This window comes from Ictidomys tridecemlineatus, chromosome 5, assembly GCF_052094955.1.
Source record: "Ictidomys tridecemlineatus isolate mIctTri1 chromosome 5, mIctTri1.hap1, whole genome shotgun sequence".
NCBI classification, from domain to species: domain Eukaryota; kingdom Metazoa; phylum Chordata; class Mammalia; order Rodentia; family Sciuridae; genus Ictidomys; species Ictidomys tridecemlineatus.
This window is the reverse complement of record NC_135481.1, coordinates 26,524,242-26,542,450: the sequence shown is the minus strand read 5'-3', so window position 1 is coordinate 26,542,450 and position 18,209 is coordinate 26,524,242. Positions and strand designations below refer to the sequence as shown.

The 18,209-nt window shown below is 34.6% G+C and overlaps 1 protein-coding gene across 5 annotated transcripts in view; it reads right to left on the bottom strand.

The window, feature by feature from the left end:
* Positions 1 to 18,209, bottom strand: part of Ccpg1 (cell cycle progression 1) — a 41,971-nt gene that overhangs the window by 9,196 nt on the left and 14,566 nt on the right. For 2 of the 5 annotated variants that reach the window (XM_040275525.2, XM_040275526.2), the window contains exons 2-6: positions 13,032 to 13,149; positions 9,746 to 9,822; positions 8,296 to 8,497; positions 5,535 to 5,630; positions 3,400 to 3,651 (exon numbers count right to left, since the gene is read on the bottom strand). In XM_040275525.2, coding sequence (XP_040131459.2) covers positions 3,400 to 3,651; positions 5,535 to 5,630; positions 8,296 to 8,497; positions 9,746 to 9,822; positions 13,032 to 13,149 — 745 coding nt within the window. Of the gene's footprint in view, positions 1 to 3,399; positions 3,652 to 5,534; positions 5,631 to 8,295; positions 8,498 to 9,745; positions 9,823 to 13,031; positions 13,150 to 17,031; positions 17,101 to 18,209 lie in introns of all 5 variants that reach the window. The other 3 variants (XM_078049585.1, XM_078049586.1, XM_013359561.4) reach the window with 3 other exon arrangements.

Here is an 18,209-nt window from a genome sequence, read left to right as displayed (position 1 = left end):
TACCTCTCCAAGATACTATCTTTGGCATAGTCATGTCTGCAAACTCTACTTTTCTCAACACATTTACCCACTGTCAGTTTTTCTGTCATTCATGTTAAGACATCTCAGATTCAGATACAGTTGCAATCTCTGACCTGAGCTTCTAGCCAATAATATCTAGGTGCCTATTAGGCACAATTCTGAGGGCCTCTTTATGGTAGAAAAAAAAAATTAAACTTTGACACCTACCTTCAACCATTCTAGAATTAATCTGAGTAAAAAAAATCCAAACTATGCTTATCACCTATTTATCATCTAGCAAACCCTTTCTCATTAACTCCCAATTCCAAAAACGAAGCAGCTAGCACATTTCTTAGAATTTAATAAACTTACTATCCAGATTCAAAGTCCTATCTTCTATTACTCTTTTAGTGTCCTTACTTTATTAATCGCTCTATCCCCACTGTCACTAGTTTTCAAGGCCCTTATCATCAAATATTTGGATTACAAAACTCCTAGAAGTTCTACTTTGTCCCATACCATTTATCTTCCTATACTTTTTCTTCTTCTATCAATATCACTGTCAAGTCACTCAATAAATCAAACTCTCCTATCCAGATTCCAAGATGTGATACAATCTAGTATCATCCACCTCTCCCATTATTTCTAAACAACTATTCCATAGTCCAGGCAATCCTCTCATTGTTATGAAACCAAAAAGTTTCCTTTTTCTGCAAATTATGAGGTTCTCCATTACTAGAATGTCTCACCTTCCCTTCTGCCCATCATAAGCTTGCTAAGACTAACCCAATTTAAATCCTACCACCGCTAGGATGACTAAGTAGGTATAGCCTTTGAGCAATAATTCATTTCTGTCTTAGCACCCAGTTGTCTGCTGAAGAACTGAACAGCCTATCAATACTTAAAGCAACTCCATGAGAAAACCAAATCAAATGAACTCCACTGATAATTTAGTGTATAGTCTGTAAGTAAAGATAAGAATAGGGAAGGTAAGTGCATCATAAAGATATAATAATCTTTTATTAATTTTAGAAGTACTTTCAGAATTTGAGTCATGGCCAAATACTTGGAGTACAGTGTTTTACTATCCTGAGCTTTCTCTTTCTTCTAGTATAGATGAGACCCTCCACTTTATATGAAGCCAAAGCTGGTAAATGTGTTTAATGAGACTCATTTAGTACTTAACTTCTGTTACATGATTATAAAGTAAATAACTGATTATGGAATGCAAATGACTTCACAGTGGATGGGAAATTCAAAGCGACTCTAAAATCAACTCCAAAAGAGTGCTGAGATCATGCCAGAACTTAGAAAATAATACTTGTCCTTTAAGTAGTGACTTTAAAAGGTCATTCAGGTTAGATCTTATATTTTTATTAAATCAATTTTCATTACTATATAGACCTAGATTGAAGTTTTTCATATTTTGGAAAGACTAATATGAAAATACAGAAAAATGTTTTATCAACTGCAATTATTCAAGTAAATTTTACCAGTAACAAAATTCTAAATAACAAGGAAGTAATTTCTCACTTTTCAGTCGTTGATGGATTTTTATTTGATTTATTTATTTATATGTGGTACTGAGAATTGAACCCAGTGCCTCACATATGCTAGGCAAGCGCTCTACCACTGAGCCCCAGCCCCAAAGATACCATTGAACGAACAAAGATGACTTTTTTTTTTAGTTGAATTTCTCTCTCTTTTGAAAGGACTCATCTCTAAACTGAAATTTCTACAAAATATTTAAAGGTCATGCAATTCTCCAAATTAACATTTAGAAGTCACTATCCAATTTTTGCTTTTAGTAAGAAAAAAAGATTAAGACCTTCTCCTTTGTTACCTTCATGTTTACCTGTAGGGAGAAAAAATCATAACTCAAAAACATATTGATATGTTTACTCTAGTTAGCCAGTAAAGTATATATTTCAAATCAAATCTCATTACAACAAACTTCAAAAGAGGATACAAATTATAGTACCTCAGTATTAAATTCAAGCAGGCATCATCCATCAGGAATCTAAGTACCTATTTTTATTAACACAGAATCAAATACAAGAAACAACAAATTTTACTGACTGACTTTATACAAGTATTGATTGTTTTCATTATATTATGTTGACATTAAGTTTATTCTAATGTTATAAATATCTTCCACAAATCAATAAACTGTACTTGCAATTCTTCAAATTTTTGCATTAAAAACATATTACTGGAAGAAACTAGCAAAACAAAGTATGGATTACATAGGCAAAAAAAATCTAAAAGAAGTTAATATAATGCAAACTAAAATTTGTGAAACTAATGAGATCTAAGGCATTTCTTTAAAGTACACTCCCCCCAAAATCCAATAGAGCAAAGGGTAGGAACACTCAGTTCTTAAATACTCCTGTCTCTGTACTAAAGAATATATCTTATATATAGAAAGAAAACATAAATATAAAACATAAATATATAAAGAAAACAGTGAGACTCCTACATGGAAAAGAAAAAATAACCAACATCACATGCAACCACTTCTTCATCTGACCCAAGAAACACGTATAGGCTTTGAATTAATAAGATAATCAACAGCCAGGCATGGTGGCACACGCCTTTAATCCAAGGAACTCAGGAGGCTGAAGGAGGATTTCAAGTTCAAAGCCTGCCTCAGAAACTTGGCGAGGCCATAAGCAACCTGGTTATAACAAAAACCAAAATATAAGGCTAATATACAAGATAAAAATTTTTCAACTAATGTGAATCATAAAACAAAAATGAATGTCACAAAATGACAATTGCATTAAACCTCAAAATAGAAATGATGAGCAATAATTATTGGGAGACTTCAAATGTAACTACTCCAACTATGATTTAAATAATCTGTAATAGCAATTTAAAATGACTTGCCTCATGGTGAGCACTTCAATTTTTTTTTTTTGGTGGTGGTGCTAGGGATCAAACCCAGGGCCTCATGCCTGCTAGGCAAGCACTCTACCACTGAGCCACATTCCCAGCCCCAGCATTTCAAATTTTTAATCTTCTAATCTTTTTACTTAAAAAAAGTCATACATGTTAATAATTGCCTTTTTTTTTTTAACTTGAGATGCAGTCTAACTTTGTTGTCCAATCTGGCCTCAAATAAACCTACTGTGTCTGCCTCTCAAGCAAGTGGGACTACAAGCACATACTACCACACCTGGTTCTTACATTTCTTAAATAACTACTAGCTCATTTAAGTGAAAATAGTGTAATGAGATAAGCAGCACTATCTCCACTTTCCAAATAAAAAAACTGAAATACAAACAGGCTGCAAGGTCATCAGCTTAATAATGACAATGAAAACAGATCTAGGATTCCTCAATCATCTTCTATTTATAATGGCATCAGTTAACGTATAACACATTTTCAAATACTTACCATAGAAATGTCCAAATCCCATGCTGACTGCAATCACCAAAGCAAGTACAACACACTTATTGAGACCACTACTGAACTGGCGTTTACTCAACTCCTTAGAAGGTTCATTTTCCTGTTCAGCAGGCAATCGTTCCTCAGATTCTGAAGTGGAAATAGTCTTCTTCCTAGCTCGGCGTCGTCTAAAGACAGGACTAGGTTGATTACTGGTTTCATCACTACTTGATTCACCATCACTAGGCTGAGATGAAAATACTATTTTAAAAAGAAAAATGTTGATATTTACGTATTAAAACTTTTAGAAAAGCTTTCCCAATAAATATGACTTAGAATAATCAATGCTATCCCTATATGCCTTTTTACATGAAATAGCAAACGAAGCAACACAAAAACAATTTTTCAATCTATCAACATAAAGTGAAAGCATAAAAGTCCTAGAATGTGATACACAGAAATTTGTTAAAACATATTACTCCATACCTTTAATACTGGTGAAAAAAAAAAAACTTCCCTGGCAGTTCATACTTTTATTCTCATAGCCTATTAAATTTCATTGCTATGGGATGCATAAAAAACAAGTACCAATTCTGAAAGAAAAAAATCATCTCTTCATTCATTTTTTAAAATATATATATTTTTTAGTTATAGGTACACAAAATACCTTTTTTTTTTTTTAATGTGGTGCTGAGGATCAAACCTAGTGCCTCATATGTGCTAGGCAAGCTCTCTACCACTGAGCCTCAACCCCAGTCCTCTTCATTCATTTCTTAAATTCAACAGTTTAAGGAATCCAGGAACATATACAAGCAGTCCTGTGATTCTCAAACTATAACTACCACCAAAAATTTCCTGGGTCTATCTGGCACCTACTTTCAATTCCATCCTACTATCCTAAATCAAGTTCAAAGCACTACAGTTTAACACAGGTTTCCAGAAGTCAGATGAGCCCTTCCCTTCCACTGCCACTCTTACTAGAAGGTTATTAATTTCACCCTCTAGTAAATATGTCAGCATGAGGAAGTGACACAACAGCTATCTCAGATATTAAGGACTTCTTTATGAAAGGATAGCATAGAACAAAGAATCAGGAAAAGAAAAACTATAAAAAATTTTTAAGACCAAGGAAACATTTCCTGGAAACAGCAGCTTCAATTTTTTTCCAAATGCTTAATATCTTAACACTTTTACATATTTCAAAACAAACTATATGTTAACACAGAAGATAGATACATCATTCAGTAATGATTTCTACAGGCTGGTTGGAAGTAAAGGAAAGCACTAAAAGTAAGGATAAAATTGAACTTGAGTTTAATACAAAAAGCTTCAAAACAACAGTCATGCTTTAAAAAAAATAAAATAAAACAGTTCTTTAGAAGACAGGATATCCATGCCACAGGAAAGCTGATTTGGTTAGGCAATGCTTTTTTAAAAAAATAGATCATGGGGGATTCAGTTCACTTTCACATAACAACAAACACAAAGATCAAAGTCACTACTGAATGAACAAATACTCCTAATATTTAGTGATACAGATGCCACTGAGAAATCTTTTGGTCATGACCCTTATGCCCATCATGTTTATCTGTTTATTCTTGATCACTAGTTTTTCCAAGATGCCGTCGCCTCAAGCGTGAGGTTACATTTCTTGGACAAAGAGAAAAAAGGAAGACTTAAAGCATTACATAATACAAAGGTATTTATGTTCATGGTTGGAGTATTTAAGTCAGACTTTTGACTCAGAATTATAATAAGTAAATGTAAAAACAAACTATCAAATTTCCCTGAATAAATTTTGAATACTACCATTAACACAAACTGCCTTCATTATGTATTCTAACAAACCAACTTAACCCACATTCAGGTCTTTATCTAATGCTTCCATCTTTTCCACCTATATACATAACAACTGAAATATTTTGATTAGAAGCTTTTAAAGCATAATTTGTCCCATTGTCCAGGATGCAAAGCAATGCAAAAGGCATGCAATAAGCTCAGTCAGCTTTTTTTATAAAATCAATTTTGAACACCTGTTTAGGGTATCACAGATTACAACAGGTATCTCTGAAGCACATAGTAAGTAGTAAATGTGACTAGACACACTCAGCTCTATAGAAGCTGATCAGATTTAGTCACACCACCTTGGAAAGTGAGTTGGCTAGGAACATGGTGTTTCAGCTGATCATCCCATCCCATTATGCATTCAGGAATCTTCCACAGCTTCTCCCACCATCTTTCTTTTGTGAATAAATAGGGAAAAAAGATGTATAAAGCTTTATTATAAAGAATAAAGAAAATAAATAATTGAAAATACTTATCAAAACATTGTGCTAACTTAAAATCTAATATCATGCCTTTTCAAAACATATATACAATACATACATCTCTACAGCTACCAACTTGGCCTTTGGGGCCAGGAAAGAGTGTTAATATGAAAGAAGTTGGTATTATTCTTAAAAAGTACATTACTATTAAAATCTAATGTTTCTTCTAAATGTTTTTAGAAGAAAAACATGAAGTCAAAGTAAGGATGAAGAAGAAAGGGAAAGGAAAAAGCAAAATAACTAAGCAATCAAAGGGTAGCATAAAATTAACAAATCAGGAAAAAAAATGAGAATAAGGAAAAGAAAACTCCTGACAACTAATCATATACTGTCTGTAATGAGTCCATAAAGACATCTCAGTCAAGAATGGACCACATTTTATTTTTTTTTAACTTTTTTTATTGAAATAATTTCTTTTAAAGAGGGATAAGATTGGGTAAAAATATAGTTAATATTCCTGTTAACTAAATCTACAAAATTCCCAGGAAATCTGAGTTCAGAAAAGAGAAAAATATTAAAATTAATGAGCTTAGAGTTATCTAAGGTCCTGAAAAAATAGTCCATAGCCTTTTTTTGTGTCTTATAAGTCACCCTGGACCCTTCTGCCATACTCCTGCTTCAATTTGACCATTTTGGTCATGCATTTTCTTAAATTAAACCAAAGGGCAGGGGGAGACTATTTGAATACAAAACAAATCCTGGAATGCAAAAACACATCAAAATTTGATCACCTTACTAAATTGTAAAGTTAATTATATTAAGCCCTTATAAATAAATGCACAGTGAATCATTCATATCCATAAGTTCTATATGCACAGTGAATCATTCATATCCATAAGTCCTATATCCCTCCATTCAATCAACAATGAATAGAAAACATTCACACAAAAAAAATCTGTACCGAACATGTACAGACTTCTTTTTCTTTTAATTCTCTAACGATTTATATAGCCTTTTACAAGATTGTAAGTAATGTAGAGATGAGAGGCTATGTCTAGGTAATTTGCAAATACTATGCCATTTTTTTATAAGAAACTTCAGCATCCAGATTTTGGTGTCTGCCAGGGTCCGGGAACCAGCCTTTTGTGGATATCAAGGGATAAGTGGACTAGGTAAGTTATTTTAACAAAGTTTTCCTCTAGCCTCTAAGAACATCAGATGAGTATTTAAATAGTAAAATGTTTCCAATTTCTATGGATACACTAAATAAAATCAGCTTATCAAATTGAGATAGCCAAAGATCTCAAACTGAATTTTATTAGTTTAAACTCAAATGATGGAAATTCCCTTGTCTGATTCTAGATGCCAAATGTAAATATTAAAGAGAGATTACCTCAGATACTATCTGTTCCTATTTTTCTATAAAATCAGGAAATTTCTGGAATCAGGATTCCAAGTAGCCTCTCCCATAATTCACTTTTATAACTGTGGGTTAATTATAGGTGCATCTTATGATATTTTTCCATGAAGATTATAACTAAATATTTTGGAAAATCTTAAAAGATGTTAAAAACTAACCGTAAGAAGTATGCAATGGAATAAGCTTAGCAACTCAAAATTTAACCTCCAAATGACTGTGAACAATGACTGCATTAAGAAAGTGACTTATAATAGGCACATTTTTTCATAACACAGTCTAAATGAAAGACCCAAGTCAAGGAGTTTTTTTGGAAGATTGCTTTATTAACAGTTCCTTGAACATTGTTTTATACTTGGTAGGTACCATAAATATTTGCTAAATAACTTATAATCAAAGGGATCTGCAAGACTTAAGAATTTTTTTTCACCAACCCTGGAGCAGTTTCGCACACCTATAATCTCAGTGACTGAGAAGGCTAAGGCAAGAAGACTGCAAGTTCGCAGTTAGCCTCAGCAACTTAGCAAGAACCTGTCTCAAAATAAACAAAAATTTAAAAGGGCTGGGGATGTAGCTTAGGGGTAATGCTCCCCTGGGTTAAATGCTCCCCAATTTTTTGCTTTCACTATTTGTATAATACAAACTTGTACTATTATAATTAAAAATGTTAACATCCTTGTCCTTACAGGTAAGATATTTCAATTTCCCACTTGTAAAGATCTAAAAAAAAATAATAATAAGCCAAATGCTTTTTGAAGTGTCTGGGACTGTAATACATCCTTTAAGAAACTAACTATAGGTGGGGTGTAACTCAGCAACTTCCTTGGAAGTGCAATCCCCAGCACTGCAAACAGCACCAGTAAAACCTCCAAGAATCCACCCCCAACTAGGTACTTTTTACTTGCAATTCTCCTGCCTCAGTCTTCAGAGTACCTAGAATGACAAATGTGTACCACTGTGTACCCAGATATGTACCCAGCTCAAGAAATTCTGTCTTCTATTTAACAATTCAAAAGACAAACATGATTTTAAAAGTCTTGTTGTAGCACAACATTGCTCTGCTCCAGGCCATACAATCTAGGAATACCCTAGATATAACCGTAGATTTACAAAAAATTTCTTGAGTTTTACCCAAATATAATCAAAAGTTGAGATTTAGGGTTAGAAAACAAGACTTTATATAAATCTCATATCAGCATATTATCATTATATATATCTTACCAGTTTCCGGTTGGCAGAATGTATACTGGCTGCTTGAGGAAGAGCCCATGTTAAAATCTTCTGAACTCTGTGCTTCTTTAACAATTGTAACTTCTTGATTTCCAAATTCTTCTAACTTAGGAGGTTCAAGGGTAACAATATCAGAATCATCACTGGCAGTTCCAAAATAGACATTATCTTCAGGTGACCTCCCTTCTTCTGCCTAAAATTATCATAATTTTAGAGATAATAAATTATAAAATTATTTAAGAGCCTTATATTTCTATACAATTCAAAATGTATAGGGTAATATAGTAATCTGAGGTTAAAGTAAAATACATGGTTTCCTGTTTTTTTCCAGTGCTATGGATCAAATCCAGGGTCTAGGATATATTAGACAAGTGCTATACCACTAAGCTCTTCCTCCAGCACCTAAAGATATTATTTCTTATCAACAGTAAAGGACTATGCAATAGAGGCTCATCACTTAACTTGAAAACATCATCAAACCCGTTGGCAACTCTCAGATCTAGATGGATCACTTCTTTCTCTGACTGGAATGCAGAAGCTGAGAAAACTACCTTTGCTACCCAATGATCACAGAAAAGAGAGTTGATTTCTCTCACCAGTTCTATGAATTTAAGCATGATTTTGTACTCAGGGAACCTGTTAAAGGTTGATTAAATTTTTCTGGTTATGTATGTATTAAACTTCAACAGCTGCATCATATATCTATATAGTTTAAATGTGTCCCCCAAATTCATATGCTGTAACTTAATCACCAATGTGATTGTACAGTATTCCCCATTCAAGGTATACATTCTAAGAACCCCCAGTGGATGCAAAAAACCATGGACAATATACCACCCTATATATATTTTTTCTATACCATATACATACATCTTAATTTATAAATTAGGCACAGTAAAAGATTAACAATAATATAAGACATAGAATAATTGTAATAATGTACTATGATAAAAATTTTATTAATGTATTGTCTCTTTTGAAAAAGTCAAGACAAATACTTTTGGACCACAGCTGACTGCAGGTAACTGAAAAGGGGGAAAGCAAAACCACACATAAGAAAGACTACTGTATTAAGAGTTGGAACCTGGCCAGGCATGGTGGCACACTCCTGTAATTCTAGGTACTCAGGAGACTAAGGCAGGAAGATCGAAAGTTTGGGTCCAGTCTGAGCAACTTACCAAGACCCTGCATCAAAATCTAAAAAGGGTTGGAGATGTAGCTCAATGGCAGAATGTCCCAGGTTCAAATTATAATACAGATTAAAAGAATAAGTCTTTAACAGAAGCTAACTTTACCCTTAAAACTGATCAATCTATGGAATCTCAAAATTTTCAATTAGCATTGCTTATGATTCAAATAGGAAGAAAATACAGAAATGGAGGCTTCGATTCATATTCTCTAAGGATAGGATTTATCATACATTCACAGAATACAAGTTTACCTCAAATGCTGACGTGGTTTCTTCCAAAGTTGGATAAGCAGTTCCTTCCATTAACAATGTGCTATTTTGGCTGCTTTCTGTTATAATGCAAAGATCAATAAAAATATTCATTTAAAACAGTTGACTCTTTGTAATATAAATACCATCACTGTAGATGAAATCTATTCTCAATGTTAAAGTAGATGAATGAAAAGTCATATAATTGTAAAAATAACTCTACTGTTATCACATTTTAATTATCTGAAATTGTCAGGAAACAATTTTATTTACTTAAGTGTTCTCACTTGGGACCTATTGAGAACTTAAATCAAAGCTAATTTAACTACATAAAATCTCTACCTTGTAATAACAAATCACTTAATGAAAAGTATTTCTAAGAACCCATTAATATGTAAAATACATCCTCAGATACCTGATAGCACATTTCCTGACTTCTTAAAAGTTCATCCAAAATTCCTAAAAATATCACCATTCCAATGGCTATCACTGGCTTGTAATGTAAGAATCAAAGCTGCTTTAAATTATAAAAAGCTTGTCAGATGCAGTTGCCAAGGCCAATGTCTCGGCTTGGCACCAGAATCACGAGGCACTCACAGCTTTGTAGGTTCAAACAGCAATTCTTTATTCCAGCTCTCACACCACCTCCACACAGGTCCAGGGGCAAACGCGTTCTGCTGTCTCCCTGCACAATTCACCTATTCCACGAGGCTCTCTCCAAATCCCATTTTAATCTCACGAGAACTCAATGGGAACAAGCAGCAGGAACACCCTAATCCCAGCAATAATCTTCAACTTCCAACTTCCCTAAAACCCATTATCTTAAACTGGCAACGCCTTAAACTCAAGGAGCCGGTTACTTCCTCAAACCTGATCAGCTCTAAACCCGAATCCGCCTTGGTCCTTGAGCAAGGTCACCTTATTAAAGCATGCATGCAATGTCCCATCGAATGTCCTCTAAGCAGCATGGGGTACGCTTGGCAAGGAAATTTCGATGCGTCATTCCTACTTGGTAATGGCCCTCAGCATGCAGTGACGCCTATAATCTCAGCAGCTTTGGAGGCTGATGCAGGAAGATTCCAAGCTCCAAACCAGCCTCAGCAACTTAACAAGACCCTCAGCAACTCAGAGAGACCCTGTCTCTAAATAAAATATAAAAATGGGCTGGGGCCCCGGCGCAGCAGCCCTCACCTATAATCCCAGAGGCTCAGGAGGCTGAGGCAGGTGGACTGAAAGTTCAAAGCCAGCCTTACCAATAGCAAGGTGCTAAGCAACTCAGTAAGACCCTGTCTATTTAAAAAAAAAAAAAAAAAAAGCTTTAAACTATAAAAACAAGGAATCAAAAGAATACAGAAAAACAAGCCAGGTGTGGTAGTACACACATGTAATACATGTAACTCCTCTGGAAGCTGAGGCAAGAAGACTACAAGTTTAAAGCCATCCTCTGCACCTCAGCTAGACGCTTGTCTCAAAAATAAATAAATAAATAAATAAATAAATAAATAAATAAATAAACAAACAAACAAACAAATAAGTAAGTAAGTAAGTAAAGAGGTCTGGGGAGGTACCTCCATGGTAGAATGCTTGCCTAGCATGCACAAAGCCCTGAATTCAATCACCAGTACCACCAAATGTCACTACAGAAGATAAAATTTGTAAGAGTCTCCTCAAAGAAGAAATGTAAAACAGAATACTGAATTCATTATTTTTTCTCAAAAAGAGTACAAAATGTTTTTTTTTTTGAGAGAGAGAATTTTATTTATTTTTTTTTTAAAGAGAGAGTGAGAGAGGAGAGAGAGAGAGAGAGAGAGAGAGAGAGAGAGAGAGAGAGAGAGAGAGAGAGAGAGAGAGAGAGAGAGAGAAAGAATTTTTAATATTTATTTTTTTAGTTCTCGGCGGACACAACATCTTTGTTGATATGTGGTGCTGAGGATCGAACCCAGGCCGCACACATGCCAGGCGAGCGCGCTACCACTTGAGCCACATCCCCAGCCCCAAGAATTTTAATATTTAATTAAACTTTTGGTGGACACAACATCTTTGTTGGTATGTGGTGCTGAGGATCGAACCCGGGCCTCACGCATGTCAGGCGAGTGCGCTACCGCTTGAGCCACATCCCCAGCCCAGTACAAAATGTTAATGGGAGTTAAGTATAATACTAAATACATACATAAATTATAAAAGAATTATAAGTAGCTGTATATTAAAGTCATTTTTGGACCGGGGTTGTAGTTCAGTGTTAGAGCACTTGACTAGCATGTGTAAGGCACTGAGTTCAATCTTCAGCACCACACAAAAATAAAGATATTGTATGTCCACCTACAACTATTTTTTTAAATCCTTTAAAAATCATTTTCCCTACCATGAACTTTATTTTTATGTATTTTAACCAACTAAGAAAAAAAAACAGTACTTTTGTGTTTTATTAAACACAAAAGTACATCCCAAGTATGGAAATTTTTTACGTATAGGTAAATGCATTTCTTAGGAGAGACTATTCACACCTTTCAGAATCTCAAAGGGATCTGAACTACAAACAATGAGAATATGTGCAAATGAGAATAGTAATCAGCACATAAGCTTAAGAAAAAAATAACAGGTACAATAATCTCCTCTATTTCTATTTCTGGCCTTGACATACCTACTTTACTCTCCTGAGGGGGAAATGTTCTTCTTACTTTACATTTTAATGAAACTGTTTTAGAAGTGTAAGAAGTAGTTTAAATATGAAGATAAGACTACATAGAAATTGCTTGGGAGTTACAGCAATTATTTGGGAGTCATGTGTCTCTACATAAATAACATGCACAAGTTCCACAGGAAGTATATTAACATAGATGCAGTACTGTACAAAGTCAAATATCATTTTACTAAATCTTAACTCAGAACTCCATAGCATGATGATACCTAGAGAATCTCTTCTGATGAAAAGTTTTGTACATTGCTAGCCATAACATTAATAATGGCAAGTAAATACAAAGTACCAAACAAATTCATGTTAAACCACATAATACATAATGTTTAGTCACTGGTTACACCTATGGTATGAAAGACTATGTGGAGGCCCAAACATATTACTGCTGCAAATAATAAAACTATGGCAGGTTGGTGATACTAGGTTCTGCAAGCCTTCCTAAATCCACACTGAATTTCTATCTAACCCACACTAAAATTCGTCCTTCAGTAACCAGATCACCAAGATTATCCAAAAAAGCTGACTGCCTAGAAAGAAGTCAAGATTCATAATGGCACTCACATTTTTATTTTCAATCAGAATTTAACAACTTACCTTCCTGCTCTATCTGCAGTACTTGAACATCCTCTTCTTGTTCTAAAGATGAACATTCTGGGGTGAGCTCACAGCTGTCACTGGTTGTGACAGAATTCACCATTTCTACATCAGACCCCTAGAGAAAAAGTGATAATCAGTTATTTCCCTATTAATTTCTCAAAGCTGTATTTGATTACATATAGATGTTTTCCATTATTAAAAGTCCCAGATGTTGCCATACTCCAAAAGGGAATGACATCTAATCCAATGAGCTTTATCCCAGCAACTCAGGAGGCAGAGGAAGGATTGCAAGTTCAAGACCATCCACAGCAACTTAGCTAGGCCCTAAGCAACAGAGCAAGACCCTGTGTCAAAATAAAAAATAAAAAGGGATGGGGATGAGGCTCAGTGGTTAAGCACCCCTGGATTCAATTCCTGGTACCAAAAAAAAATCAAATCCAAAATTCAAATTACAATCTGTTCAGAGAAACAGCACACGCAAACAACTACTTCTTTTTTTTTTTTTTTAATTTTTTAGCTGTAGATGGACACAATACCTTTATTTTATTTATTTATTTTTATGTGGTGCTGAGGATAGAATCCAGTGCCTCATACATGAGAGGCAAGTGCTCTGCCCCGGGGCCACAATCCCAGTCCAACAACTACTTCTTATGGCAAAGTAAACTGCTATGTTGAAGGAATAATTTTTTTTAATATTCATAGATGTACATAATACAATAATATTATTTGGCCAATATCATTCTCTAATATATTTCTCCTTTCCCTCTTTTCCTCCCTCTCCATTGTCCATTTCCTCTATTCTACCAATCTCCCTTCAATTTTCATAAGATCCTCCCTCTACCTTTTCCTTTTTCTTCCTTGGTGTCCACATATGATGGAAGACATATGAACTTGACTTTCTGAGCTTGTTTTAATTCTTAACATAATGTTCTCAAGTTCCATCCATCTTCCTGCAAATGACATAATTTCGTTCTTCTTGGCTCAATAAAACTCCATTATGTATATATACCATATTTTATTCATTCATTCACTGACAGACATCTAGGCTGGGTCCACAGTTTGGGTACTGTGAATTGCACGGCTATGTATTTCTATAGTATGACTTTAATTCTTTAAGATAAATACAAAGGAGTGTTATAGCTGGGTCATATGATGGTTCCATGCCAAGGTTTTTCTGAGGAACCTCCATACTTATTTCCAAAATGGTTACTGTCATTTACAATCCCATTAACAGTATGAAAGTTTCCTTTCTTGACACATCATCTGCAGCATTTATTATTGTATTTGTATTCTTGATGGCTGCAATTTTAACTGGAGTGAGATGATATCTCAGGGTAGTTTTGATTTGCATTTCCCTAACTGCTAATGATGTTGAACATTCTTTCCATATAGTGTTGACCACTTGTATTTCTTCTTTTGAGAAATGTCTGTTGCGTTCATTTGCCCATTTATTAGTTGTTATTGGTGGTGGTGTATTTTGCGGGGTTTTTTTTTTTGGTGTTTGAGTTCTTCATATATTCTAGACAGTAATCCTCTATCAGAAGAGTAGCTAGGCAAGATTTTCTCCCATTCTGGAAGTTCTCTCTTCACTTCCTTTGCTGTGAAGAAGCTTTTTAATTTTATGCCATCCCATTTATTAACTCTTGATACTATTTCCTGGGCTTTCAGGGGTCTGTTGAAGAAGTTATTTTAGCCTGTACCTGTATGATACAGTGTTGCCCCAACATTTTCTTTTATGAGTTGCATAGTTTCTGGTCTAATTACTGCATCTTTGATGCATTCTGAGTAGACTTTTGTGCACAGTGAGATATAAAGACCTAATTCCACTCTTCTGCACATGGATAACAAATTTTCCCAGCACCATTTGTTAAGAAGGCTGTCTTTTCTCCAATGTATGTTTTTGGCATCTTTGTCAAAGATCAGATGACTGAAAGGCATGAATTAAATGAAACTATCAGGTTAACAGAATCCTTTCCTATAACAATTTTTTATTCTGAGGTTATCCTTCATACTTTGTTGTCAGACTGTCTTTCTTTAATAGTGGAATCTTGTGAATTTTTTTCCTTGTGTCTTTTTTTTTAAGTTATACATGGACACAATGTCTTTATCCCTCCTTGTGTCTTAATAAGCAAAATTAAGCTAATTCTGCCTCTCCCTATTTTTTCTATCAACTTACAAAATTCAAATATATAACTCACAACAGCAAAAAATAAAAGAATTTGTGAACAGAATAGTCTTTGAAGACTAAAAAGAGATTTAACATATAACTCAAATAACAAAATATAAAAGAAATTGTGAAAGGAGTAACCTTGAAGACTAAAGACAATTCTAAATGTAAGACTTTAAGGTTGCCTATGGTGGCAGGAGCATGACAGAAGCAAAGGCAAGGATAGAGCTGATTAGGGGGTTGCTGGAAAGACCAGTTCTGGACCAAATCACAATGGTAATAATGGAAAAGAAAACATATGTAAGAGACACTAACAAGAGAGCTGAATTTGGTAACTAAATACAGATAAAGTACAAAAAAAACATGATTTACTCTGTGGCATGATGTCTAACACACTTGGCAAGTGCCAGAAAAATTTACTGTTTTGTTCTAACCTGCAGGCTCACAGGTAGGGTTTCCAATGCTGCCTTGCTCCTGTACTGTTAATTATCCTTGAAGGAAAAGAAGCTGTTATGAGTTGACCCAAGCTTTGTAGAAACAGGTTAAAAATAGAAAAATCACTTTGTGTTGGGGGGAAGGTACTGGGAACAGAAACCAGAAATGCTCTACTACTGTGTACATCCCCAGTCCTTTTTTTTTTTTTCCATTATTTTTAAATCTTAGGATATAGCTAAGTTGCTCAGGCTGGCCTTGAACTTGCAATTTTCCTGCCTTAGCCTCCCAAATTGCTGGGATTACAGGTGTGTGCCATCACACCTGGCATACTTATAAAAATAAAAACAACTTCAAACTCAATTGGTACAGTTGCTATTAAGTTTTGAAACTATAAAACAGAAAGCAATCTTTTTTATTAATCTTGCTTTCTAGAAGATGACTGTCTAACTATTAAAATAATTATATAAGAAAATGTTAAAATTTTTCTATTAATGAAAAATAGGCGAGAAGAGATCCTAAAAACAAACAAGAAAACCACAGATGGTTTCAACAAGTATGGCTGATTTTTACTTTATTGTATCTGAGTGATTTTTTTTAAATAATGAAAGCAGTGTAGAACATAAACCCTTAATAAAAACTTATGTTTCTTCTCTTTGTAATGTTTATTACAAACTAGTTATGTGCATTCATTGTATGTATTACTCCTCTACATAAAATATATTTTTGTGATAAAGTTCTAACCATAGTTCTTTAAGTTCTGTTAAGTTCCTATAACAACATAATTATACATTCTCCATCTTCCTTGGAGCCATTCTGTTCTATCCAGGCTTAGATATTTTCTAATTACTTAATTTTTGACAAATTTACCTTTCTAAGCTTCAGTTTTCTTAACTACAAAATAAGAATGAAAACAATCTATATACAGTGAGGGTTTTTTTAATTATATGAGAATTGGATAAAGCACAGAGCCTGTGCTTTATCCAATTCTCATAAATGTCAGTAAAAATGTGCCTAACAACTTCAAGCTAAGGAAAGCTATGAACAATAATGCAGACGATACTGGCCCATGAAGAGTTTTCAGCAAAGCAAGGTACAGACACTGGAACCTTTGGCTTAAATGCAGAAAAATGCTGGCCTTCAAAGAACATTTTATATCACTGCTAACACTAAAAGACTACAAATTGGGCTGGGGATGTGGCTCAAGTGGTAGCACGCTTGCCTGGCATGCGTGTGGCCCGGGTTCGATCCTCAGCACCACAAACAAACAAAGATGTTGTGTCCGCCGAAAACTAAAAAATAAATATTAAAAAATTCTCTCTCTCTCCCTCTCTCACGCTCTCTCTTAAAAAAAAAAAAGACTACAAATTGCCTCATAAAAAGTATTAAAGAGCATACCTCATGATTGATGACAGTCCAACCACAAGATGAATCACTGTCACTGGAATTTTCAGACATTTTTCAGGTCTACAAATACAAGAACATATTGACTTGTGGGACACATTTTTTTTTAAATCTGATAAGAAGCTCTATATGTGACATAAAGTATGAAATGTGGCTTACTGCCTTCCAGATGAAACTGAGACAACCCTCCCATAGATTTATCACACAGGATATGATATGATTGCAAACCTTTATGAACAAAAACAACCAAACTTCTAAAGACAATTCTCCTGAGCTAGAATGGTCTGGGCAATCCTATTATTGGAATGAAGAAGAAAGTTGAGTCTGAAAGAAAATGTAGAATTTGACCAGGCAGAATTAAAGAGGAAGGAGAACCCTATTTAACCACGTCAGACATTTGAGGTTGGTAGAATGGTGACTAGGGAAGAAATAAACAGTAAAGACCCATGATTTCAATGAATAGTGAGAGGTGTAAAAAGCATGGCTAGGGGCTGGGGATGTGGCTCAAGCGGTAGCGCGCTCGCCTGGCATGCGTGCGGCCCGGGTTCGATCCTCAGCACCACATACAAACAAAGATGTTGTGTCCGCCGAGAACTAAAAAAAAATAAATATTAAAAATTCTCTCTCTCTCTCTCTCTCTCTCTCTCTCTCTGTCTCTCTCTCCTCTCTCACTCTCTCTTTAAAAAAAAATAAAAAAATAAAAAGCATGGCTAAAGAAATCAAGAAGTAGGGAGAGGGCTGGGGATGTGGCTCAAGCGGTAGCGCGCTCCCCTGGCATGCGTGCGGCCCGGTTTCAATCCTCAGCACCACATACCAACAAAGATGTTGTGTCTGCCGAGAACTAAAAATAAATATTAAAAATTCTCTCTCTCTCTCTCTCTCTCTCTCTCTCTCTCTCTCTCTCTCTCTCTCTCTCCTCTCATTCTCTCTTTAAAAAAAAAAAAAAGAAGTAGAAAGACTGGAAGAACTCCCCTGCCAAGCAAAATTAAGTCTCTATGTTGGCTACACAGCAATTTAAATTTTACAAGCACAGAAGAAACTTACAAGCACAGAAGAAACTTAAGTTTTTATTAAAATATGTCAGAGATATTTCAGTTGTATTGGATTAAAGTAGGGAAAAATAAAAGGAAAAAAAAAAAAAAGAACAGAGGTTGGTTCAAAACTTATGGTCA